The 26,274-nt window shown below is 34.8% G+C and overlaps 1 protein-coding gene across 1 annotated transcript in view; it reads right to left on the bottom strand.

The window, feature by feature from the left end:
- Positions 1 to 10,625: 10,625 nt before the first annotated feature.
- MTNR1A (melatonin receptor 1A) overlaps positions 10,626 to 26,274 on the bottom strand; it is a 56,908-nt gene continuing 41,259 nt past the window's right edge. The window contains exon 3 of the mRNA XM_055700791.1: positions 10,626 to 14,128. Within this exon, the coding sequence (XP_055556766.1) occupies positions 13,260 to 13,994 (735 nt within the window). The 5' untranslated portion in view covers positions 13,995 to 14,128 and the 3' untranslated portion in view covers positions 10,626 to 13,259. The remainder of the gene's footprint in view (positions 14,129 to 26,274) is intronic.

Below are 26,274 nucleotides of genomic sequence, written 5' to 3'. Positions count from 1 at the left end.
TTCATATGGTCGTTATTTGAACTTAGCTAGTTTTCTTAGGCATTCTAAGCCAGAAAATTTTTAACTTTGTACTTTAAATTAAACAAGTAATTGTCCTCTGCACTCTAGTCTGTATGTCATACTGTGATGGAAATATGAGCTATAAGTTTAATGATTGCACATTGGCCAAACACATTGGAAACAAAAATTACTTGAATTAAAACAGGCAATAGAAAGCATATTAAATATGTTTATCGTAACTGAGTCCTAAATGTACATCTGCAAAAATTTGCTCAGGTCCAGTAAATAAAATTTCACTCACAGAGATGTTTCCACCGTTTTCTACATTAGGAATATTCAACTTATGCAGGCTCTGTAAATTCCAGAAAGCTTTTAAAATTTCATGTTCTTTCATGTGGTCACAGTGGAGTCTCACCAAGCCAAAAGTCTGCAGTAATGCTACTCAAACACAAACACTTGAGAAACTGATGCCTCAGTTTTCACATAAATCAGCTTAGGATCCTGCATATTATTGACATTTCCTAAGAATTCAGAAAATTAAAAAAGATATTATAATTTATTTTATGACATATTACAGTGTGACATGAAGAGGGATTATTAATAATGTCTAAGGAAAAACTAAGATTGCAACAATTACAATATTAACTAAATAATGAGAAAGTGCTAAATTTTCATTAATTTTTTTAAAGTTTTAAGTTAATTTTGGATAGCAGATCTACTAACATCATGTGGATAGTTGCAGTTAAATGGATATTTTCAGACTGATATTTTAGTAAAAAAGGAGTAGGAGAATGATGTGCAAGCACCTTGGTTTAAGTATGTTGGGGAATGCATGGATATATTAGCAAAAAGAGAAAACAAAAGAATAACGGGTCCTTAGTTTAATACCAGTAGGTCTAAGAACCACTTCTAGTGACTAGATTAGTTTAAAGGAGTTTGAACTTCCGAATAAGCAGCAGATTAATTATTACACTCCTGTACTTGGTATGCCTCCAGCCTCGATTAAGTTGATTTGTATTGCAAGAATCTTACTGAGTTCAGTGCTTACTACATTGTGCATATAGGTATGCATTTGTCAGGTAAACAAACAACTGCACATAAGATGTATAAGAATTTCATGTGCAGTTCCATACTGAAGAGGCTGTAGTTATGAGCTGCATGCCAGAACAATTTACTTAGCCCATGGCTCACTCCCTTGTTATTTCAGGAAAAGTCCTATGCAAGAGCTTGGAGGCTTCTCATCTACAATATGCACAGAACACAATTATCCATGGGAATGTGAGTGGATAAAAATAGTGTCTTGTGCTTCTCATGAAGAAAAATAAGGCTAAGGAAGTTATTTGAGAGTTTGCTTAGGACTAGAAAAAAATCATACTGGCTTCATGAATGCAGGTAGTTGCATCTTAGTGTCAATAATCAAGCAAAAATTACCTGTCTTAAGCATGTTAGTCTGCCCCCATAGCAGAATTAGGCTTTGTCAAAAACAGACTGAGTAAAATTATAGTTTTTATTCAAGAAGGCATCCTGAGTTTGTTTTTGTTTTATTTTGAATTCTTGCTTCAGTTCTAATACGTGCCTATATTTTTAAACCCCTATTTCTTTTATATGTGTATGACAATGTATACTTTTTAAGATTGCAAAAGTTTATCCAACAGTTGTTATCCGTATTTGAAATTACTGTATATTATTGGGTTGTTTGGGTTTTAATTTTCAAAGCAATTAATTTGTAGACAATGTAAAGGCAGGGCTAAGTTGATCCACATTGAAACTGATATCTCTAAAACCCTGAAACTTTTAGAAATAATTCCTAAACCTGGAATTCTTATATAAGAAGAGTACTGATAAAATTTGTCAAGAGTTGTATGCTGCTGTAAATTTCAGAATGATTTTATTAAACCAAATTCACAAGATTGTCATATGATACTAGCACTTATGCCTTCTCTGCTGGCTTCTACTAAGGGTTGTCCCTATGTAGAGCCTTGAAGTACCTTCATGCTTCCACAGTCAGACCTCTGTGTCTGACTTGCAGTAAATACTTCCTGAAAGGCTGTTCAGCACTAAGAACTGCTTCTCTTGGTTTGTACAAAAGGTTGTACAGACCTTACAGAAAGAAAGTTTCATCAGTATTTTGCTCATGCAATTGTGCACATGCTGGAAGTGATGTATGAACTAGCTGAACTTAAGCCTTTCCTCTAGGTCTTCCAATTGGAATACGCTCACAATGCCCTGCAGGCATTATAGGATGTACAGGATCTATAATCAAAATGAGTGAATTTTGATGTAGAATTGCCTCTTTCATTATTACAAATATTCAGGGTGGAAAAAAAACAGGATTAGAAATTCTATAAGGGGAAAAAGGACTTAAATAGTTTGAAGAATAACATCTGTGTTTATTTTTTATGAGAAAAAATTTTTAATATATTTAATATACCTAATTTTTTAGGAATATTTGAGGAATAGTGTTTATTTTATTTTAATTGTATTTTAATATATAAATTTTCCTTCATACTGAATGCCAATACGATTTTCAGTAAAGATGATATACATGTAGTTCATTCACTGTGGTTTCCTGACACTGTCTGATCCTACCTAGGATTATTTGCAAATAATAGATGAAAAGAATGACAGAGTGGAGGTATTAAAAAGCTGGTTTGCATTCAAATGATAAAGGAACACTGAAGTTTGTTAAAGCTTCTTGTTGTGCTGTTGAGCATAGGAAAAGTACATGGAAAACACTTTCCATGGTTTTCAAATGTGTATTGTAATATAGGTCTTTTGATTTCATCATGGTTATGATATTTGATGTTTTTTACTACAAGCAGTTACAGGAGAATATCACTCTTCACTGAAAAAGAAAAAGTAAACATTTAATCCTCCAAGTTTTAAGAAAGGATTGAAAATATGAATAGGATTTCACCTTAAAGACCTGAAAATGGAAGGCAAATTAAAGTAAACAATATTTATTTTTATTTGAAATCATATTTTTGTTTAATACCATTCTCAGGGTTTTGTGTGATTTTGATTCATGGTTTGTGAAGAATTAGGGCTGGCAATTCCAATTTGCAAACTGACCCAGGGGACCAATTGCAATTTATTCCTTTTAATTCTGTTTAAGCCTCACTCTTTTTCCAGAAAGAAATCAAATTCACAATGTGGATTTGAGTGGGGAGAATGTATCCTACACTGCTTGCAAGTAAAAGCATATATGTATTTGATGGCTGGTTAAAGGAACAGTTTGTGCTGCCTCTGTCATTTATTACTGAAGTATAGCCATCCCAGGAGAGTAATTCCTGTTGCAATGGAGTAGCAAGGCGTATCAATGTTAAACAAATTTTTAGTACATGAAAGGAAAAATATACTAGGTTTGCTCTAGAACAGAGGAGGGACCTTTAGGCAGCAAGAATATAATAACTCAGGCTTGAATTTGGACATAACTTATCTATTCTTTCATGATGTGTCCTTTAAAAAAAGGCAAATAGTGGTGCCCTGATGAGGCATTTCATCTGAATGAGACCACAGTGTCCTCCAGTCTTCTGTAATAAAATTGGACTAGTATTGACTATCACAACTGGATAAAATTCACTGATAACACTTGAAAAGTTTTCATTCAGATGTCATCTTCAAATACCAACCAATTCAAACTTTCTTTACCTGCAAGGTATGCTGACATAAATGTGAGATAGGAAATTTCAACAAAAGGAATGGTGTTACTTTAGTATAAATTACTTACATTCTATTTCAGTTCATCTCCAGAAGCTGCAAACTCAGAAAATTCTAAATTTCCAAGTCTGAAAAGTAAAGAAATTCTGCCAATTAGATTTGCTGCAAGCCTTGAAAGTAAGAAAAAACTTCACAGGATCTACTGTCACGACTCAGTTGAAATCCATTAATACCTTGATGCCTGGTATTAGCAATTGTGCTCTCTATTGCCTAGGAAAGGAAAGAATTAGGACTAGTAGGTGGTAAAATGAAACAGGGGTTGTTTTTACTAGAGAGTTAGTGTGGTCTGTGCTCACCAGGACTTCATTAACACCAGCAAAAACTTTCAGAGTTGTTTCCCTCTTGCACTAAGTATGCATGGTGCTTCTGCTAGCACCAAGCACAGCACTGCAACACATCAGATGAGGAGGTGTACCTTGGAACAGGTAGCCAAGTGGTGGTCACAGCCTGTCCTCAAGCTGGCAGAGACAAGCATATATAAAATCAGGCTAAGGGAAAAGGGAGATGCACTACAGGGTGATTTATGAGGTAGCAGCCATTCTTCTCTGTTTTTCTTCATACAGCAGCTAGTAATTCTTGTCTTATTGGTAACGACAAGTAACCTTACTGGTTTATTTATAAGACTTTGATATACCCCACCTCCATACAGCATGCACACACACACACAAATACAGACATACACATATGCACAGTCCATGCCAAGATTTTGTGTTGATATCTCCACCAGACAAAAAGCATTAGGGTTGAATAAAATGAAATGAAAAATAGGGTAACAGGGGAAATACAAAACCAACAGTTCAGTATAGCTCAGTTTGTTATTTGGTATTGACAAAATAGACGTAATATATATGATTTTCAAATGCCTTAGTCATTCCCTATGGCTGTTACTTACTTTTTACTGAATGCAAATATAATTTTCATAGCTACCTACAATTCTGTATACCTAGCTGTATCCAAACATACTTGGAATGCATTATCAGGGTTCTCTTTAACATTTTATTCTTCCAAAATAGAAGGAAGAACATAAACCAAGAATGTCATAGAGAGATGCTAAATGGTTGTTCTCAGTATCATGTACCACTGCCCAAAGGTTGTGATGCTGAAAAAGAAAACTGAAAAACAAAGTAACTGATGAGGCTGAAACTGAACTCCTGTTTCAGAATGCTTTTGTGTGGCTACAGACACTGCTATGATTTTCCTTATTTGTGTATTTAAACTATGAATGGGACTCTTTTCATTCCATCTGCCTACACTATCATTATTCTGCCCTTAACTATGATTAGATCATCAGTTTGTAATATTTGTCTTTAGATGTGACCCAATGACATTCTGCAGACTTATTTACAAGAATATTCAACAGTCTCTTGGCTTGCCTTCCTGAACATACATACTTACCTGTGAAAAACTGTGACAGTTGGGTTTTTTTGTTCAGTATATTGATGTTCATATGCAAGCAATGTCTTAACTAAGAAGAGTATGAAAAATTATTCTCAATAATTAAAAGTTATTCTTGAGATTTGATCATATTTTATTTCAAGTTTCAATCCAAATGTTACTCAAGTGTTTCTTTGACAACCAGTTGGATTTTTAATTTTAATTCTTCTACATGCTGAGAAATAATTCATTAGGTAGTATTATTTGTATTATGAAAACAGTTCTTAGACATCAAGGAAACATTCTGAGAAGATAAACAGAAAAAATGGAATTGTTGCTTTTCTGTATTAATAAGGAAACTTACTGATTAGATAGTTCTTCCAGGATACTATCCTAATTGCTCTGAAAATACATAATTCCTAACATCAGTGAAGTAATTGTGTAAGGTGGATTCTGTCTTTTGATTACTGCTATCCCAGACAACAGTTTTCTAGCAATATGGCAATCAAATGCAAGATCTGTCTTGAAGGAGTAAACCACAAACAACAGAAGAGATAGGAGAGCTCTGTTTAAGACCAGACTGACTGACAGGCCCTTAGATTCCCAACTAATAGCAGACATCTGCGTAACAGATCTTTAAGTCTATTTGAGATGACAAAATGCCTACACTGTACCTTCTGGACCTGCCATGACAAAAAATATCCCACTAAACATAGGACTTTTCACTATGGGCTCTCATCATTGTGTTTCAAATGCTGTCTCCTGTAGGATGAGGGAGTGGCTATTCTACTACTCCCATCAGATGTGCTGTTCAGAACCAAACCAAGAGTATTATAAACAAATTTACACACACAGGAACTGCACCCATGCTGGTCCTTTCCTTCAGGCTTGGGGGTTTTGGTGGCTTTACGGGTTGCAAAGAACTTTATAGCGTCTTCTTCATCTCAACTCATAGGAGCATAAAAATGACCCAGATGTACTGTGGAAGGGTGAGTGCATAAACAGGAAAAAGGGCTAGATGCTAGGAAGTTTTATGTATAAAACTATACTTAATGTGCCATCATATACATGACTTGAATCATATCATCAATAAGGATTTTCTATAATAACTAGATTATTTGGACTTGGATTGTTAGTTTGATTTTTAACTAGACTAACTTGTATTTTTTTATGAGACCATAAAAACATTAATTAGACTAGCAATAAAATACTGGTTGCATATATAAGATGGGCTCTTTTTTTCCCATTACAGCCGTTTGATGGTAATATCAGAGATGATTTCTTACTAACTATTCTTTATTGCTGAGCTTTTCCTGAAACAAGGTCTAATTTCTTTCTTTAAAATCTTAGGTAACAGACACATTTTTTGCCAAATGCTTCAATCCTTATTGGTACCTACCCTGAATTTGATTTCCCTTCCTGACCAATTCCTCCCTCAGTACAGAAGCTGGGCTCTTGACATGTGGAGAAAAAGATGGGGGCAATAATGAGATTCATGCACATTTAAAAGAAATAAAATTATTTTGAAGACTATAAAGTAACTTTTATATTTAAATAATAGAACCCCATGGAGATTTATTCATGTTATAAATTGTTATGCTTGTACTAAATCATAGATTCTTGAGGATGACTAGTACTGAAAATACTTTATTTAGTTTTTCTGTAAGATAGTCTTTAATTGATATCAAAATACTCTTAAAAAACACAAGTAGTCATAATAGATCACAATAGGGCAGGGACATTTCAGAGACAAGAACATTATGGCATACGCTCACTGGTATGGTCAGAAGGAATAGGGACAGCTGGTTGGAACTGAGGAGCAAAAGCATGTGGTCTGGGATTGGACAGGAGAAAGGTTAATTTGGGAAAGAGATTTATTTCTAGGAGTTGTCCTGGAAAACTGCATCACAATAACATCAAAATTGATTGAGACCATAAATATTAATGAAGCAGTTAATATTTCTGCTTTTAATCTAGGCAAAATTTATGGTGAGAGAAACGTTGAATGTTATTGACATATTAGCCTTTCAGCCACTACAAAACAGAAGTTTGGGGATCTAAGGGCTTTATAGTTGGTTTAATATGCCTATAGTAGTTGTATTTCCTTATGTTGTATGTAAACATCTACTTTAATAGGGTATTTGTGGGACATCGTTTTATATGACTTGAAGGCTGTAAAGCATGCATATATAATCCATAGATCTACATAATGTCTTATGTAACTTTAAAAATAATTTTAAAGGGCTTAATTAAGTTTTTCCATGTGAATTTTTAAGCATCTGATATTGTATCATTCAAAAGTGAACAGAAGTATCTTATTAATTTACTCTTAATAAAAGTTAATTATGATTTTGATGTCATTCTTGCCCACGTATGTTTTTCTGCTGTTACTATGCCTACTCAGCAATTTGAGAGGCTGTCCTGGTCTGTCCTATCCTGACCTACCCTACTTCCCTAGGATCTGACTGTGCTATATTTGTAAAACACAGTTTTTACTATCCTAGCAGTTATTGGTTAGTAGGGGAAAAGAAGGGCATTGCCAGTTTCTTGAAACAAATGAATTATGATCAGGCCCTTTGTTTCCTCAAGTGCACTGGGTTGGATTAGTTCTGTTTTGCATTTCCAGGTCATATGTAGTTAGTCAGATGTAAGGTCCATCTACTCCAGGATCCTTTGGCCCATGTTTCTTCTGAGGAAGAGGATAAGAACAGGGCAAAAATGTATTGATAATTGCTCCAGGTATCATTCAAATAATCTTTGGCTTAGGGATTCCCTGATGCTGAAGTTGTATTTTTGTGCTTGCTAGCCCTAGGGAACCTTCTTGCTGTGATGCAGTGCAATTGGGTTTTGTGTACCTGTTTAAGGTTTTTACAGACAGCGCTCCACAGAAGCACACAGCTTGTGTGGAAGAACTTTTTGGTCTGAACCATACAGGTGATAATCTCATTGTATTGCCCTGACTTGTAGATACGTTATGAAAAGCTAAACAATTGTACATGTCAAAGAGCAAAGAGTATGCATTTGAGTATAAGCACTTTTAGAATCTGGAAACAAACATGAAAAGTAAAATTCTTGTTGCAATTAAACAAAACCCTTGTGCACACATGCAATATAAGCAGAAAGAATAACACTAAATAGACTTCCTGTCTCTGGACTGGCCAAATCTCTTGCATTGGTTCAATTTTCTGCCAAATAGATACTATTATCTTGCAGTTAAGAATGAAGCAAAATAAAAGACTACTGACTTTATATATTTATTTATGATAATGACAAATCACAGAGAGAGTTCCACTGGATAAGGTTAATTTTGCAGATATTTAGCAGGCAAATTTGCATTCTCCCACAACTTGAATAGCTGACAATTGACAAGTTTCTTAGAAATGAAACATACATTGCTTGTGTAATACTGTAAAATAGCTGATTTTTATGAAATCTAATATGCCAGAATCCTCAGCTGACATGAATCAATGAAACTTGGCTGGTTTATGTGAGCTGAAAATGAGACATTGTCTCTCAAATACTGTTTGGCTATAACTTTTGGAGTGATCGGTATATGTAACTATGAATAACATGCTTCTCAAAATATGCATACTTTGGTCAGTGTTTGGTAATAGGGATGGTTTGTGTGATAAGTATTTTATTGAACTGGGAAAATATTTTCTGTGACCATTATTAATATATGCACTTCTTTGCTGAATTTACTTTTCTTTCTATTAAAAATTCTAAAAGCTTTTACTCTGAGTCTTTTCCACCCTATCCTTTACTGCAACCTCTCAAACACATATTTGATGTAGGAAAAATATTTTTAATGAGTAAATTCATAAAACCACATAATAGAATTCTTAGCACAGGGGAAAAATTTAAGATATAGTAGATGGATTATAAGGCAAGCCACTGGCTTATAAAAAAGAATATTTTTTGTTTAAGAAATTCGGCTTTAGCATGTGTGATTTCCCAAGCCTCAGTGACACAATGACAGATGTTTGTAGTTCTTAATTATTTGTAAACCGTATTAAGGATACTTAGAAAGTGCAGTTATTAGAAAAGAATTAAAGTGTAAGTCTGTCTGTATTACCACAGTTTGTGAACAAGATGTTAAAATAGAAGAGTTTCTGAGATTCTATTTTAAATTGGGTAACCACATATGTACATGTGCATTGTATTTTAATGAGCTTTTTTTATGACTTTTTTTCAGTGCAATTTAAGGGAAATAACAGTTCCCTTCACTATGTCATAATTAATCAGGTTTAACATACCATTTCAAAAGTGGTCCAAAAGAAGAAAAATGTGCACTATTAACTGATTATAGAAGGATGCACTTATACACTACAATATAGATTGATTACAATAGTATGTTTATTATGGCTTATTCAAAGACTTACCTTCTAAAACAAATAAGAAAAGGAAAAAAATAGTAAAATCACCACTACATATTATGCCTATTGAAATAACATGTATTTGCTTCATATCTATGCAGTTCAACTAGCCCAATGGACAAAGAAAACATGCAAAGCACTCTTAAGTGAGCTATTCCAAATGAAATTATTGTTGCATACAATTACAGTTTAACTACCATAAATCCCCTGATAATTGATATTAATGTATTCATTAATATTCTGTGTGCTGGTAAGTTTGAAATAATGCCAAACTTTCTTGTTAACATGAAATTTGCATTGAAGATGACCACCAATAACTATCTGTCTGTAAGGGTTCAAGATGTGTTGTGGTAAGATCATATTCAGATTGTCAACATAATCAAGTTTCTGACATGAGAAATAAATTCTTGTAGGATAAGGTCAGGGTCAATTAGACTAGAAGTCTTCAGTGTTACATACAGGGGGTTCACTGCTCCTTCACAGAGGTCCTTTGGCTTGATTAGAGCTACAGATCAGAAATGGATAGGAAGTACAAAAGTACACTATAAACTTCCAGATAGAGCTCTAATGCATTTGTGCTATGCTAGCCTTTCATACAGGGGAAAAAATAATGGCTTGGAATGTAAGAAAACATGTCATGGCTCATCCACTTGCACAGAAGCAATTAATTTTGGATAAGTTTTTAACTCCATCTCCTTAGAATGGATGATTATTTTCATCAATCATTTTAGGTTGACCATAAAGAGTCTGATCTTGTGAGGTACTGATTTACATTGTCATGCTCATTGTCAATGAGCAGCTGACGAGGCTGCTGATTGTCTTACATGAATCACTTTGACTCCTTTGAAGCAATAGAATCTGATTAAAAGAAATCATTACTATAGAGTTAAACATCATTATGCTTTCACTTTGGCAATGAGTGGTTTTGCAAACCTTACCTAAAATGTACTGCAGAATGGCAGTAAATGCAAAATTAATTTGAAGAGGGCAGCAGATATTGCCCAGAATTTTAATCATCTTAATTTAAACTAAATGCTAAAGGCTAACACTCTTCCCTCCCCCCAAAGAAGAACAAGAGATTAATTTCTTAAAATTATTGCTATATTTAGCAGCTCATAACATCACCAACATGCACATTTCTGTGATTTAGATTTAATACAAATATTTCAAAATATCAGATCTGAAAAATGCTTTCCATTTTTGTTACAGGTCTATTCAATAAAATATATAACTTTGGTATAACATGTTTTATTATATATAGCAAACCATTTTTATTATCATCAAAAATATATTTTAGCACTTGTGAATTATGGGGATTTCAATACCTCAGATAACCCATTATATTGGATACAGTATCTTGAACCGGTTCATAAATATGTAGACATGATAAACATGTACATTTTCTGTTGGAAATGGCAAGTGAAAGGTCTTTGAGAATTCCAATTTTATTAATGATTACGCTACTTAAACTACCTTTATGCTACTTTATTAAATACATCATAAGACATTATTTTCATTGAAAATATGCTTTAAATAAGGCAAGTTTTGTAAGAATTTAAACATAGTTTTTTCTTACATGAAAAGCTTCTTTTCTTATAAGGTGGTCATGCCTCCCTTGCTAGCTCTAAATCACTACACATAAAGCAATAAAATTACAGAGCTAAGCATCCTCCAAGGATGGAATCACAGTGAAGAAAGCTGTGATATACTCTATGCTGTTCATCATGTTGTATCATATCGCATCATATGATGATACCACAATAGAAGAGAGCTGGTTATTTACACAGTGGTTCTGACTGCAAATGTAAACAAAGATGAGTCAAGCACCTCAGCAATGCATTGACTTGCTAGTTCATCTCCAGGGCTTTACAATGTTATTCATTAGTTCCATTGTCAACTTGACATGAGGCACCTATTTTTAAGGTAAGAAACTGGTCAGTTGACAAAGTGTCAGGTGGGGTTTTCAAGTAAATAAGAATCTTTTGTTCCCTTTTAGTTCATTATTAAGTCAAGGGCACATAGATCTATGATCCCAGAAAAACAAAACACTGTTAGATTTGTATGCAGTTTAAGGAATTATATGAAATAGGCTGTTGGCTTCTAAAACATAAAAGCTCCAGAAAATCTCCAGTAGAGCAAGTAACAATTTAAATGAACTGTTTAGGTAAAGTCCATGTTTTAATATAGATTAACAGAAGCCTGATGGCTATTCAGAAATTCTTAGTCCAGTTGAAATTATTGGAATTGGTTTGGAAAAGCTCATGTACTTGTACATCAGTGTAGGTAAGAACACTTGAGCATTAAAAGGTATGACAGTTGAAGCATCTTTCCAGAACTAAATGCTCCTTCTTCTTAAGGTCAATTTTAAGGTGAATCCTATTGTTGCGATTTGCTTTTCTCCACCAGAGGATTACATACAGATTACAAACAGATTCATTGTTGCAGGAGGCTGCCTGTCTAGCTATTCTTCCTCACTTCACAATATGCTGTCCCTCAGTGAAGAGGTGCCTGCTGTCCGTGGAATGCCCACATAGCAGGTTCTGTCCTGAGATTCACGTGTTCCTCCTTGTACCAGTATCATAAGTAGCATAATCTCTTTTCTATTATTTAAAGGTGTCTAATTTCTCTAAGTTATTACATTATGATCAGCATGTGGTAAACACCTAATTATTATTTTGAAAAACTTGTATGTGGCAGATTACAAAATAACCTATAGTCTCAGGTTATTCTCAGGAGATCAAGTTGAGAAAAATGTTAAATTCTCATCCTATAAATATTTCTCATTTCCCAGGGCTTTATGAGGTTAAGATTCCACTAACCGTACAAAAATGTCATCCTCACCCACAGTTCCTCTTAAATGCATTAATCTTCTTCTCACCGAGGCTTAGAACTCCTGTACTGTACACGAGTAAGAAATAGTGGTCCTTCCTCGCTTATGTTTCTAGGACATAGTTCCCCAGAAACTCCTCTGGAGCACTTCCTGATTTCATGGATTACTGTCTCTTCAGAAAGAACGGTTCTTTATATTTCTCTTCCCAACCCTCCTACACCTTTTTAATGCCTAAACAGCTTGAGCTGATGAATCATTGGCTCTTTTCTTTCCTTGCTGTTTATTCTCCTGCTCTTGTAGCTTTGAAGATAATCAGTCGGGTATATTTCTCCTTCTAAAAGTTATTTTAAAATTGAGAAGTCAATTGAGAATGCCATTCCTAGGAAGGCTGGTGAGGTTTAGTCTCCAAAAAATGAATAATCCTGTCCATGTTAGGAGCAAAGCAATATAAGTAGAGGTACTTGTTTAAAATCCTAATGATTTTTCAGTCACCTTGATTTCTCACTTCACATTTCTTAATATATTTCATAAATACCTGATTCCATCTTTTAAAAGAAGTTCTCAGAGGTTTTAGAATCAGAACCATAACCTGGCCAGAAGAAGCAGGCAGAAAGTGGTAGGAACAGTTTTGTGATTACTTTTATTGAGCCATGCAGTGTGGATACTTATGTTTCAATCTTTTTCTAGTTCTTTATCTCAATTCAAGGGGGAAAAAAAGTATCCATGCATAACTTTGCAATTCCCTCAAGGATATCATTGTGGTGTTATATGAGAGATATACCACTGTATAATAAGATCTGTATGTCAAGGCTCCTTGAGTTCCCAAATACCATGCAAAGAATTTGATCAAAGTGCTTTCAGTGTAGAATAGATGTTTCACTATAATATTTAACAGTAGGTCTAATAGAACAGATACTTTATTTGGATGCTGTTGAGTAACAATAATAAGATTCCCATTTTCAGACAGAGTCCACCTTCACTTGATTGTTGTTTGTAATCAATGGAGAAGGTTTACTTTTCATCCTGTCTCCCGCATCATTAGAACTATCTTGGAAAAAAACTTTTGCTGTACAAAAAGTGACAATAATTCTCTTGTATTCTCTTCTGAAGTTCTGGTTCAGAAGTCCATATATGATAGCATTAAGGCAGCTGTTGAAATATGCCATGTAATAACTAGATACAAACAACCACTCTGGAATCCTAGGGATTATAGTTTCTGGGTTGAAGGCCACAGCAAGGCCTATGAAGTTCAAAGGGGCCCAGCAGACTGCAAACAGTACAAACACCACAAACATGGTTACAAAGTTTCTGAAGTCATGTGGTTTCAGCCGGGGGTTGTTATCTGGTTTAACCCTTCGCCTTACCTGAATAACCAGGATCCATATTCTCAGGTAACAGAACGTAACTATGGCTATGGGAAGCAGGAAATGGAAAAACACAACTGCTATTGTATACGCTGAGCTCACAGATTGTGCAAATGTACATGAATAAATCCTGGGGTCATACTGTAGCGATCCCACAAACAGGTTGGGCACAATAGCAACAACTGTTAGGACCCAGATAAGAACAACATAGCACAATGAATTCTTGTTGCTGTACAGTTTGTCATACTTGAGACTGTGGCAGATATAGCAGTACCGGTTGATAGCGATGCCTGTAATATTGAAGATTGATCCAATGACACTTAGGCCCATCAAGAAGCCACTAATCTGGCAGTGAAGGTATCCCAGATTCCATCCGTTGCGAAATACAGATGTGAGAACCAGTGGATATGGGTAGATGGCTACAACCAGGTCTGCAACTGCCAGGCTTACAACAAACACATTTCCTGTAAAATAAATATAAAAAAGCAAGTATTAGTTTTGCTCTTTTCTGTTGCTTCTGCTCTCAATATATTAATGAGCAGCCTTAGTGGAACACTTCAAATTTAATTAGTTTCTACTTTCTAGATCAAAATTAATTGACATATATCAGAAAAAGACACTCATTTTTAATCTAGAAAGGAAGTATCTTAACTTAAAGATGCACTTTTTAAAAGAAACTGTCTTTGAGTTTAATTACCATGACCTAATATTTTTATCATCTCATTTATTTGGATTCTTCCAATCATACCGACTTAGAATTCATATCAAATTAAAATATTCATAACTTTAAGCCTTGCTTTGGTTTTAAATAGATAGTCTCTCTTGAAAAATCAGCAGAAGTAATATAATTACTAATAAATTTCAAAACTCACATTTACCTTCCATATTTAATTTAATTCCCTTTCCTTACATTACCCCTAAACTTTTCCAGTCCTGAAATGAAAATCTTTTTTTTCCCATTTGCATTTCAAGCATCCATGACTTTAACATGACTTTCAAAGTTAGTCTCTGAATCTGCTGGCTAGCACTTAACTAAACTTAACTTCTAAGAATCTAGCAAACATAGCTGTCTTTCCTGAATTGAGAGACATACTCTTCAGTAAAAGAAGTGCTCCTGGACAGTGACCTAGACATTTCCCAGACACTTTTGATGCCACATTCTCCTCTGCCTCCAAACTGGAAAATTAAGAAATGATCCATCATCTTGGATCATTTTTTAATTAAAAAAAAAGGAGATTATTTTGGATTGTATTAGTTCTTGATAGAACCCTTCTCTGTTCTTCAAAGACAATGGAAACCATCATAACTATGTGTTTTGAATTAATCTTTTGAGTATAATTATATATTCTTTTTCTAGTTGCTTAAATGATAACTCATCTGAATGCCTCCACCATTCCAGTTTCTAGGAACGTCACAAGATACACTGATACAGCTTTTATTTATTTTTTTTAATAACTGCTACATGTATTGGTCCAGTTATTCATGTCCATAGCTACAGAAAGCTATAAATGTGTATACACACATGCGTGTGTGTAGGTATATAAATACATGTGTATGCATGTATACATATGCATGTGTGTATTGCAGATTATATTTTAGAATTCTGAGATTATTCACTGAAAATTAAATATGAGCTCCTATTGCAACCTGTAAGAAAATACAATGCTAGTTTTAGATTATGTAGCATTTCATTATCAATCCAAAGTTGGCTTGGTGAACTGCTTTATGCATTACTTTTGAGCAGACAAAAATTAAAATAGGTAAAAATAGGTTAAACAAAAGGTTAAAGCATCTATGGACCAATACAATTCACAAAACTTTTTTTTTTTAAATATTACCTCAAGCATAGTCTCTCACTAACCTTACGCTTTAAATGGTCAGGTAGAAATACTAAATCTGCAGACACCTACAGAGGAAAACATAGAAATTATCTGGGTCAGGATGCTACTTATTCTTTTTTGTTTAAATTTTGACACATGTATGAAGTACCACATTTGATATTTGTACTAATGGCAGCTGGGACAAATGGCCTCAGTTAAAAGATTGCTACACTGGATTCATAGAATTTGTATCTGGATTTATAAATAACTTTCTGTTGATGGTGTTTGCAGTTGTTTCTTCTTTAGTCCAGGAATTCACTGCCAAACTGAAATATGCTTATCCTGAAGGCTGTGGCAGAATTCCAGATCATTTCAGCACAGACAGTAGAGCTCCTTTAAGCAGAAGATGGCAAGGGAAAAAAACATTGCTTTCAGAATTTACCCTTCACATAGTGGCAAGCGATACAAAAATGGATAAAAAGACTATATGAAACTCAGAGCTCTGTGTTTATCTTGTGAATCAAAAAGTGGAATGTGAATGAAAAGTTGCTGTTGGCAAGTTTTTTCCCTGCCCAGAATATTGCAGGTTTGATGAAATAGCACCATATCAACTCCAGATGGGACAAAGAACTGGGACACTTATTTAAATGTAATACTTAAATGAATCCTATTTATTTTCTGCTTTGCTGTAGACTGCCTATCCCAAGCTTCTTTCTCTGCCAATCCACTGAAACTTGTGCTGGTGTTCTCCATTAATATTGCTAATATTATCATTATTTACCCACTTGAGCCAAAAGATTCAGCTATAAGAACAAAGCTAGAAGCAGGTGTTGGGGTGGTGGTGGGTGTCCCTTTGTTAAAAGAAGATAGGTGGCATACTTTGAACAATTTTAGCTGTGCTTTGGAAACAGCTGAGTCTATGAAGAGTAGGCATTCTGTCTCTGAATCAGCCAGATTTTAGGCTTCCATAAAGTGGTGCACCATGGTTGTCCCAGCTTATCTTTTCAGTCAGTTGTCACAGAGTGACAAACTGAAAGTCTTGGAAATACAAGCTGCTTCATACGGAAATTCAAGGCTAGCAAGATATCCTGGGACCTCGACTTTTTAAAAAAATCATGAGCTTGGAAACCAAGTCCCAGGCTACCAGCTTATAGTTAGTATGTCAGCTGGACGACTAAAGCGCTGGGCTAGAACTACCTGGAAACCAGGTACCTGCTTGCAGAGAGGACTTTTAACCGGCCTTTCAGGAAGGGTTTATCTTCAGTCTTGAGTTGAGATACATTTTCCTTGTGAGTCCAGAAACTTTGTCATTAAGATAGAACAGAAAATTCAAGTAAAAATTTATTTGGGACTTGTATGTTTGTTGTATATTTTGAGGTTCATTGTTTCAGACTCTGAAGTCTGATCTAAAATGACATTGAGCTTTCATGTGTTACACAATATACAATTCAAAAAATATGGTCCTAGATTTAGGCACCCACCAGCAGTGGAAAATATTGATATTCTATGAAATTCTCATATTGTGGGAATAGCATATTATGAAATTAAACTCTTATGTGTGTGGAACACTTTGTATTGTAGAGGTAAGCATCATAAAAAAGAGATACAGGAAAAAATTAATTTTTGTCTTCAGAGTCGGGTTTGAACAAACACTATAAATGAAGCCTGAAACTCCATATCGAACCCTTTTAAAAAGACACAAAATAAAACTCTGGAGTAACTGTTCCTTGAACAAAATTTATTCATTCTCTTTAGAGTGAGATCCTGTTTCTGTGAAAAAATTTGATTTATGTCCTTAAAGAATGAACTACTGTGCATTAACACCAGCTGGCTGAATTGAGAAGATAGAGTTTGAATTTGACTTAAATCAAATAAACTTTAACAAATTTAAGCAGATGTTGTGCTACAGATGTGTGTCAGAAGAAAGATAATCTACTGGTAACCAGCTTTAGCAGGCTATGCTTTTAGATGCAGTCTAAAACAACATTTCATTAAATATTTTCATCACCCTTACTGAAAAAGATAACTTCCTGCTCAGCAAACAGACCTACCTGCTGGATAAAATCTGCTTAACAAGTGCTCTCCTAGACAATCTGACTTTTCCAAGAGCAAAATACGACATAAACTAAGTGTAAAAACTGTGACCCTGAAAGATCATAAAAAAATGCTTATGAGATTAATTGCCATGATGTCAAAATGAATGTAAGAGCATCAAATCAGAACTACACAGTAGCATCTTGTATCTGCGTAACATATACAAACTATGTGGGTTGATATTCCCTAGATTTAGCGCTATGTCCTGAAGTTAATAGGAATTAGAAAGTTTCCAGAAATTTCTAGCAACTTCAAGAAATGCAGAATATTAATAGAAAAAAATACAGTTGCTTAGTCTAAGTGGTGCTGAATGCCCACCATGGACCCAGACTGGGAGGCTGAGCACTTTGCCAGCAAATCAAAAAGGACTGATTTTTCCTGCAGTTTTAGGAGAACTGAGGGAGATATGGTCTACAGACTTCTTTCCTCAAGTGCTGAGACTGTGAAGTATTTTAACTCTTCATTTCTTATTTTGATTTTAGGCTGGGCAAAATAATATATTGTAAAAAGGGAAAGAAATTATCTATGGTACAAGATAACAATGTTTTAAAGCATTAGGGACTCCAGCTAGGATTTTTCAGTAATAAGGAAATATGAATGAATTTTTTAAAAGATCTAATTTTACTAGCAACATTGGTAAGGCTACTATTTCTCTTCCTTTTTTTCCAAAATATTTCTGTACCTTTTAATATTGGTTGCTCTGTCACCATTTCTGCTCATCTGTTTCAAATTATTTCCTGTATAAATAATGTATTGGCTTCTTACAACAAGTGCTTTCCAGACACCATCATGTTTTCATCATGTTGATACATTTTGAAGTATATAACATCACATTTCCTGTTTATGCATTAGTGTTCCACCTTACACCAGCTTTAACTAAGACTTTATGCCAACTGGAGATGCTTGTGCTTTTAGGTAAGACTAAACAGTACATGCAACTACCATTAAAGTCATGTATGAAACTTTTGTCAGTAGCCATTGACTCAGACCTCTAATGTTTACTTGTTAAGCATATCTTTAAGGAAAGAGAATAGTTGCAATGTTGGATCAGTTACAAGATCAAACTTAGTTTGTAACTACCAGATCCATGCCATTCTTATCTACTGTCTTTTTATCACCTGTCAGACATTGCCAGTTATGCTAACAGTCATTGCTGATTTTTTCATAACTAGGCTTACTTGACTAGGATGCTTCACTATAAATTTAGATCAGGTTTTCTAGGAGTTGTGATGCATTCAAATATTATATTGCTAAGATTGTTATTTTATAACAATAAAATATAATAAGTTTATAACAATAAAATATAATAAGTTTTAATATATTTAATAGTGCTAAAGTTTCTGTTTAAATTTTAAAGCACTGATTTCTGATCACTCTAATACTTCTACTGATTTTCTTCAAGGATAGCTTACAGATGTTTTTTTGGCATTTCAAAATGTTTCTCATTAATCCAGCCCTTGCTCATAATGTTAATCTGGGGTTTTATGCTGCTAGCTGAAAACAAGACTAAGATTAGGTGCATGCCACTGAATGCCTGCAGCAGTAGAGAATTTGAATGGGGTATGTCGTTGTTAAAACTGAACACAGCCTCATACTGACACATTTATATCTAGCAAAAGCCACAGCATTGATAGATAGCTGGCAAAACAGCTGGTTTAGAAAACTAGTAAGTCCTCTTCACAGGTGAATGGTAGGAGTGAATAAGTCTCTGATTCTAGAATATAAAACATTGCATGAAATAAAGCAATGAGCTAGTTTATGAGGAAAGCAAAATTAGAAGGCTAAGCATAATATTCAATATGATATGCTTCATTTTGCCACCAAGAGCTGAACTTTTTCCTTAGAAAGACATTTTGTTAGGCCTCTGCTTTCATAGCTGTTTCCATGCACAAAATGGTATCTCAGTGACAAATATTAACACTAGGTTTGTTTCATGTTCCATGAACATTTTTGCCCTGAATATTGTTGCATTAGCACCACTATTTCACTTGTAAAACATCACAAACAACTACAAAATCAAGGAATGAAAGCTGTTCTTGTGAGTGTCTGATGCAAATTTAATAAATTATCCTTCCTTGTTCATGTATCTGGAGACAGAGCTCACCTCTGCAGGCTCAGTAACCATTCTCCCTGGGACCTTCATCAGTCACAATGTTTCAAGAAAAAGAAGACCTGTCCATAGTCTTTCCAGGATTAATTTAATACTGGAAAGTTGATGTACCTTGCAGCACAGCTGGGGATTCCACAAAGGTCATATGCAATAAAAATTATTAAATTAAAATACCTCTAAGTGGGGTCAATGACCACCATTTCTTAGGCAAAATCCCAAGGTCAGGTAAGGTTACCTAGACAAGCAAGCATGCAGACAGTCCCAGCTTCACAGAAGAAAGATTTGAAAGGTTTCAGAAACTAACAGTCCTTGCAGCTCAGCATCAAAATGGCACAAAACAGCTGAGCAAAAATGTAGAAATAAATATTACATAAGCTCCAGTTACTCCTGGGAGCTTCATTCACTTAACAGATCACAATATCAACTCCCCTAGATCTAAAAAGCCTATTTTTAAACTGAAGGCACTATTTATAAACCTGGCCTGAATCAAGAAGTCCACATGCACATTAAATTTGAATAGCATGATGGGCCCGTGGGTTTTGCTTCTCATTAGCAAATTAACCCTGATGCTGCAAGTAGCGGTGCTGGGAAATTTGAATGGCTTAATGCCCACAATGAACCTTTTCACTTTAAGCACATGAAGACCTTTCTTTTTCCTTTTAAGCTGAAAAAAGACCTTGTATTTATTCTTAAAACCTCATTCAAATGTACACCTCTGAATCATAATAGAAGGGATTTTCAGACCCTCTATCATCTAGTCGGTACACTAATGAAACCTGCTCTGTAATTACAGACATGGCAACTGCCTACAGCTATAATGAGGTCAGGCAGGTAGCTTGTTAGCACTAAGGAGAGAGTATTAAATATTTATGGTTTGAACTCATTTATAATGTTATTAATGTAGAGATTTTGAGTGTCATGGACAAGTTCAGGTACTGCAATGACCTAAGTAACCTAACTTCTAACTGCAGTTGACAGAAATTTAGGGTGCTGAGTCTTAACAGGTCTGGACAGCTGGAGAACTACGTGACAGTATATTTGAGAGATATGGAAGGATAGATTTGCTAAAGATAATGTTATCAGAATAATCCTTATTGTAATACTTTATTCTAGTGTGCTGCAAGTTGAAGAAAAATTGACATAATCAGCACAGCACAAATGAAAGATGCAATTTGAAAAGAAAATGTTATACTGAATTTAGATTATAATAATTATCACACAGAAACTTCCAGTGAAGCTGCAGCAACAATTAAATTTGAAATGCCTATGCCATCTTCTGGCAGAGAAAATTAGATGCATGAAAGACTAATTGGCAGAAAGTGGCAGTGAGGAATTATATAATACTCAGAATAAAGGAATGGAGGATTTTGCTGTCAGGTCCAAGCTGACTGTAGCCAAACACTATGTAGATGTGATTAAGTAGTTTTGCAGGTATGCCAAATGTCATGCAGTTTTCTGTGACTATCATCTACCACCTTTTCCTGCAGTGCCATGGCACATGTGTGTGTGAGACAGCTACTGCTTTCCTTCTTACTGTCTAAAAACATTTGTCAGAGCTATTCTTGGTGGTTCAGTCATGAAAGTGATGTGACTTCTACTGTCAGGCAGAGAAAGGAACTGAATCCATATGCTGGATAAGTTCTACAGACTTGGGGATGTACCTTGCCTCTGGCAGTTTTGTATGGCACGTCAGGGCTGCTTTGAAAATGTCTCTTGTGTTGGACCTCTTATATGATAGTACTTAGTTTATACTAGGCAGTAGATTTAGTAGGTGCATGGGATATTTAGTGAACTAATACTAGTACTAGAAAGCCTGAGCATGCCAAGAAGGGTAGTGCTATCCACTGGAAGAATTTGTGTGACATGAAATATAAAGCACCTGAGAAAAGCAGCAGAAAAGAAAAGGCCTAGACTACCATTGCACATTTAAGTACCTAATGTAAAAGTAGACAGGAGTTGACTGAAGACCTTTTGTGGACCTAAACATAAAAATCTAGAGGCGGTCTGGGTCTTTTTAAAGGATTTTTAAGCGCAGTTTTAAAAAGGACTTTAAATAGCACCAGTCAGAGCTACCAGTGAACCTCAAGCTACGGTCACTTTCCTGTTACATTATGCAGTGCCACAAAATATTCTGCTTTAAGACTCTATGTAGTAGGTTCATGTCCAAGATGTTTTGCTTTAGAAGCAGCAGCAAATTGAACAAGACTTCTGTTCTTTTATGGAAACCTCTAAAATTTTATCAGAGTAATAGCTAGATAATACATATTTACTTTGGTAACAAGGTTATATTAAACTGGCACTGTCATACAATTTTGTAGTTTTATAACATAGAAATAGTAGACCGAAGTCACTCTTACTAAATAAGTAGTCTTGAAACTGAACAATGCATTTTTTTAAACACTTCATTGACAAATCTCCAGTAGATGTTGATAATATAAACAGTTTAATTGCTCTTTGACAAAATTTTGAAGTGCCATCTGCATATTTCCTGATACTCTGGATTAATATTGCTGTAGTTATGTGCCCCATTCAGTGTGTAAATATGTTTTTTCAGTTCTATGGGTGTTTTTCACCAAATGTGAAGTCATGACAACTAATCCAGTCAGATGTAATGCTGTTTAAATCATTCTTAACTTAGTTTTTGTTTGTCCATCCAGCCAAGGGTGAATTAAGACATAACAGAAAATACCAAGAAGGCTTGTAATGACATTGAAGTGGGTCAACAAACCCTGCTGTCTTGCAGATGGAAGTAAGAAAACAGGGCAGACAGATGTAGTGGTGTATGTCTTGAGTTTGGCGACCCCATTTTAGCTTTGCTACCTGCCTGGACTGTTCTTTCTACAGTTCACTGGACTGGTGTGTTTTCAAGGTCAGCACCTTATTCCCTTTGAACATCAGCCCCTTCTAACACGATGACAATATTGCAGAGACCAAATAGATTTGCCTGAGTAACTTATCCACTTTTACAGAGGGGGCTTATCTTACCGCTTCTGATTTCATCTTTTCTATCTCTAAATTCTATGATTTATTTAGGACAGAAAAAAAATCCTGTGGAACAGCCTGTTTTCCAAAAAGGTATTGCCTAGGTATTACAGAACACTCAGGTTGTCATCACAGTTCGGCAAACTGTATTAAACTGATCAGAATAACAATAGTGCCGATGTCAGAGGACTGCACTACTGAACCACATCACAGCAGAAGCAGCGTAGGAGTACTTTTTCCACCAACTGTATTTGCATTAGAGACTGGAAAGAAACTGACAGACAAAAATGGTACTATCACAGCTTAGGTAAATAAAAATAATAATACAGTTCAGAGACTAAAACAAATGAAAGGGGAAAAGGCAGAGAGGGATGCTTGTGAAATAATTATGGTTTGTATTTGTACAAAATCTCACAGATCAGTCAGGATTGGTGTTAGAAAATGCAAAGATACAACCTATTCCCTTGCTAGTTCTAGTAAGTATTTTGAGAAAACAAACAGGAGAAAACATAGAGTGAAGGTGCAACCACGTAAATGACAGCAGACTTCTATACTGTATATAATAATGCAAACATGAAATCCCTTTCCTGAATCTCTTTGAAAGTCAAAAGTTTCATGTAACAGGATTTTGTGGCCGAGTTCATCCATAGAATTATTCATGGGAAGAAAAAGAAGTTAAAAATCTCTCAAGAATATAAAATAATCCATTTTCTTTCTGTTATGACTAGTAACAATATAGGTGGTCATTCAGCAAACCCCACACTTCACTACAGAGTCCACAGTAGACAGCAGAAGTAATGAAATTAGTTCATAAAACAGCCTTCTCAGTTATTTCTCTTAAAATCAGCAATAGTAGGACATCTGCCAGGAAACTGGAAAATAACACTATAGAAAATATCACTTACACACAGTTAAACACATGTATATTAACTCTCCCTTCCTCTATCTATTCTCTATTCCTTTTCTTCCTTCTCTTATTTGCTCCATCACCACATTTCTCTCCTTACCACTATACAATCCAAAATCTTTTATGTTTCTGACAGAAGCCTTTTTCCTCCTTTCTTTCCCCTCCTTCTTTGTTTGACCCAAGTTCCTAAAAAAAGGTGAGAAGATACAGATGATTATCATATTACAGCCCCACCTTAACAGTTTGATGATTCTTAGGGTGTATCCTATCAAGTCGTTATCAAACACCCAGCTGCCTCTAGTTCTTCCTGCCTCCCCTTCATTTCTCTATTTTCTCTATTGTGCCACAGCAAAAATCCAGAAGTTGAATGGTCCTAGATCACAGCGGGGCAAGTGAAATGGTATCAAGTATCATGGGGAATTCACTAAAATAAGTACTATTTTAATTGCCATATGAGTGGGGTTTGTTGATGAAATTAACGGATGGTATCAAAAGCTCTTGCTCTTCTATAGCATCAGATATGCATTTAGCATCAGAAACGGAAAGAAGGACAAAGAAGTAGAACTTGCATATGCATGGCTGCAAGGCCAACCTTCTTAATAGCTGTCTTCTCCAGTGTTTGTCTAGTCCTCTTTTTGAAAACAAAATGGGGAAACAACAACTCTGGATTAAGAGACAGTGAAGACTCCACGACACATAATTCCTTCCCTATGTAAAAAGTTTTATAAACCCTGAGAAATTTACTCCAGGTCTTGGACCACAGTAGAGTGTTCTAGTCCAACACTGGAACACCTACACTATCCTCTGATGTCTGCGTATATCCACAGCCTGCCAGGAGAATCCCTTTCTTAGCATCACCTTTGTAATTGGTACGCACCCCCACCGACTGCAAGGTTCTGCTGCCACCATGCTGTGGTGAAAATATGGTAAGAAATGCAAATTAAACCTAAACTGGTTATGCTGAATATCAAGCAAATTCAAAACATGACAAAGCAACAATTTAGGTTTCAGAGAACTTTCTTAGAGCATGTCAGTGTGAGAAATCTATTCAGGATTGCTGCAGCAAGCAATTAAAATTATAGCCCTGACAATCTGTGTCAAAATCTTAGAAGCATTAGCATATTTTTGCCCTTTGTATTATTTAAAATAACATGGATTTAGATATATGGTACAGGATAGATTTATAAGAAACTAATTAATTTATAAGAAATTAATTCATGCAGGCAATTAATTACCACACTTTTGCACCTGTATAGTATAATTAACTCAGAAACAATGTTTGCTTGCTTATATTACACATGTTTTTTAAAATTGCTTGCTGATAAAACCTAAGGCTACAGATGAAATTTTATATTAGAGGAGAAGGAATGAAGATATTGCACTACCTTAAGGGAAAATTACATTTTAATTCTATCAAAAAGTTGGGAGAAATACATAATTTTGCTGGAGCTAAGTGTTTTTTTATAAATTTTTTTCCAAACAATCTAATTTCCAGTGCTGTAACAGAATAAAATGGATTTGAATAAAACAGTTTCTCAGTTTTCTAATGATACCCCCATTGCTAGTAGCAATATTCTACAGAGATCTTAAGATAAAATTTAACATTTATGACATTTGAATGACCATAAAAATATTTTCATTTATATTAAGGCTTCTTTGTACAATTTAGTTTCTTCATTACAAAAGGAACTGGCAGTACAGATAAAGTAACAAGGACAAACTGAGCATAAAGAAATTATAGAACTTTAAAAAAATATTTGTAAGTCATTATTCCTTTAATTCTTCTTAATAAAGAAATGAGGGTTTTTTTCGGTATTTCTTCTGAGTAGCCTAAAATAGACACTGACTTCACAGCAGGCAAATAATGAAGTTATCCTAAATTCATACTGATACCTTTACAGTATGATATGAGAAATACTGATGTACATCAGCTAGTTATTCTGAAACAGGATTCATGATGGTGTTTAAAAATGTTAAAATTGTTTAAATTATTTTAAATATGATATTTAGAACAATAATTATAATCCTACCTAAGCTTTTCATAGTAAAAAATGTTTGGCATGTCCTCCATTTAGGCATCACGACCTATGGGTCAACCGACAGTTACTGCTTATGACAGAATATGGAAACAGGAATGTTGGCTTGGATATACTGTTACACTTGTAGCTAATGAATATATCACCAATTAATCTTAACTGAATAATCTATTTTTTGCCATCAGTCCCAATGATAATACTTACACAGAGGTTGGATCTAGTTTGACCAGGCTCTGGAAGTTACAGCAAGGAGGGGAATTCATTTATTGCTTGTTGCTTTTTTTTCCACTGCCTGATGGGATTTTTCACATAGCACAGAATAAAGTTTCCAAGCAATAATTATTTGAGAGAAACTAGTAAGAGAAACAGCCAGGTATTATTGCTTCTTTACATCATGGAAGACTGCAGGTATTGCCACTATTTACCCTGATGAGTTTACCTAAGTGAGGTCTACCTCTTAAAGGATTTTCCTTCTCTTTAGTAAATACTGACATGCAGCTCCAAAATTTTTCGGTATCTTCTGGTTAGTTAATTAGCAAATACTTTACTTTTATATTTAACGCTTATTATAAATTAAATGAGGTTTGGATTTATGCCTTTTATCTTAACAGTACTAAATTAAGTTCTTTACTGAGAGCTCACTTACATGGAGACATGTAGT

Source organism: Falco cherrug, chromosome 1 (assembly GCF_023634085.1).
Source record: "Falco cherrug isolate bFalChe1 chromosome 1, bFalChe1.pri, whole genome shotgun sequence".
NCBI classification, from domain to species: Eukaryota; Metazoa; Chordata; class Aves; order Falconiformes; family Falconidae; genus Falco; species Falco cherrug.
The sequence above is the reverse complement of the archived record's forward strand: the minus strand, read 5'-3'. Positions and strand labels throughout refer to the sequence as shown.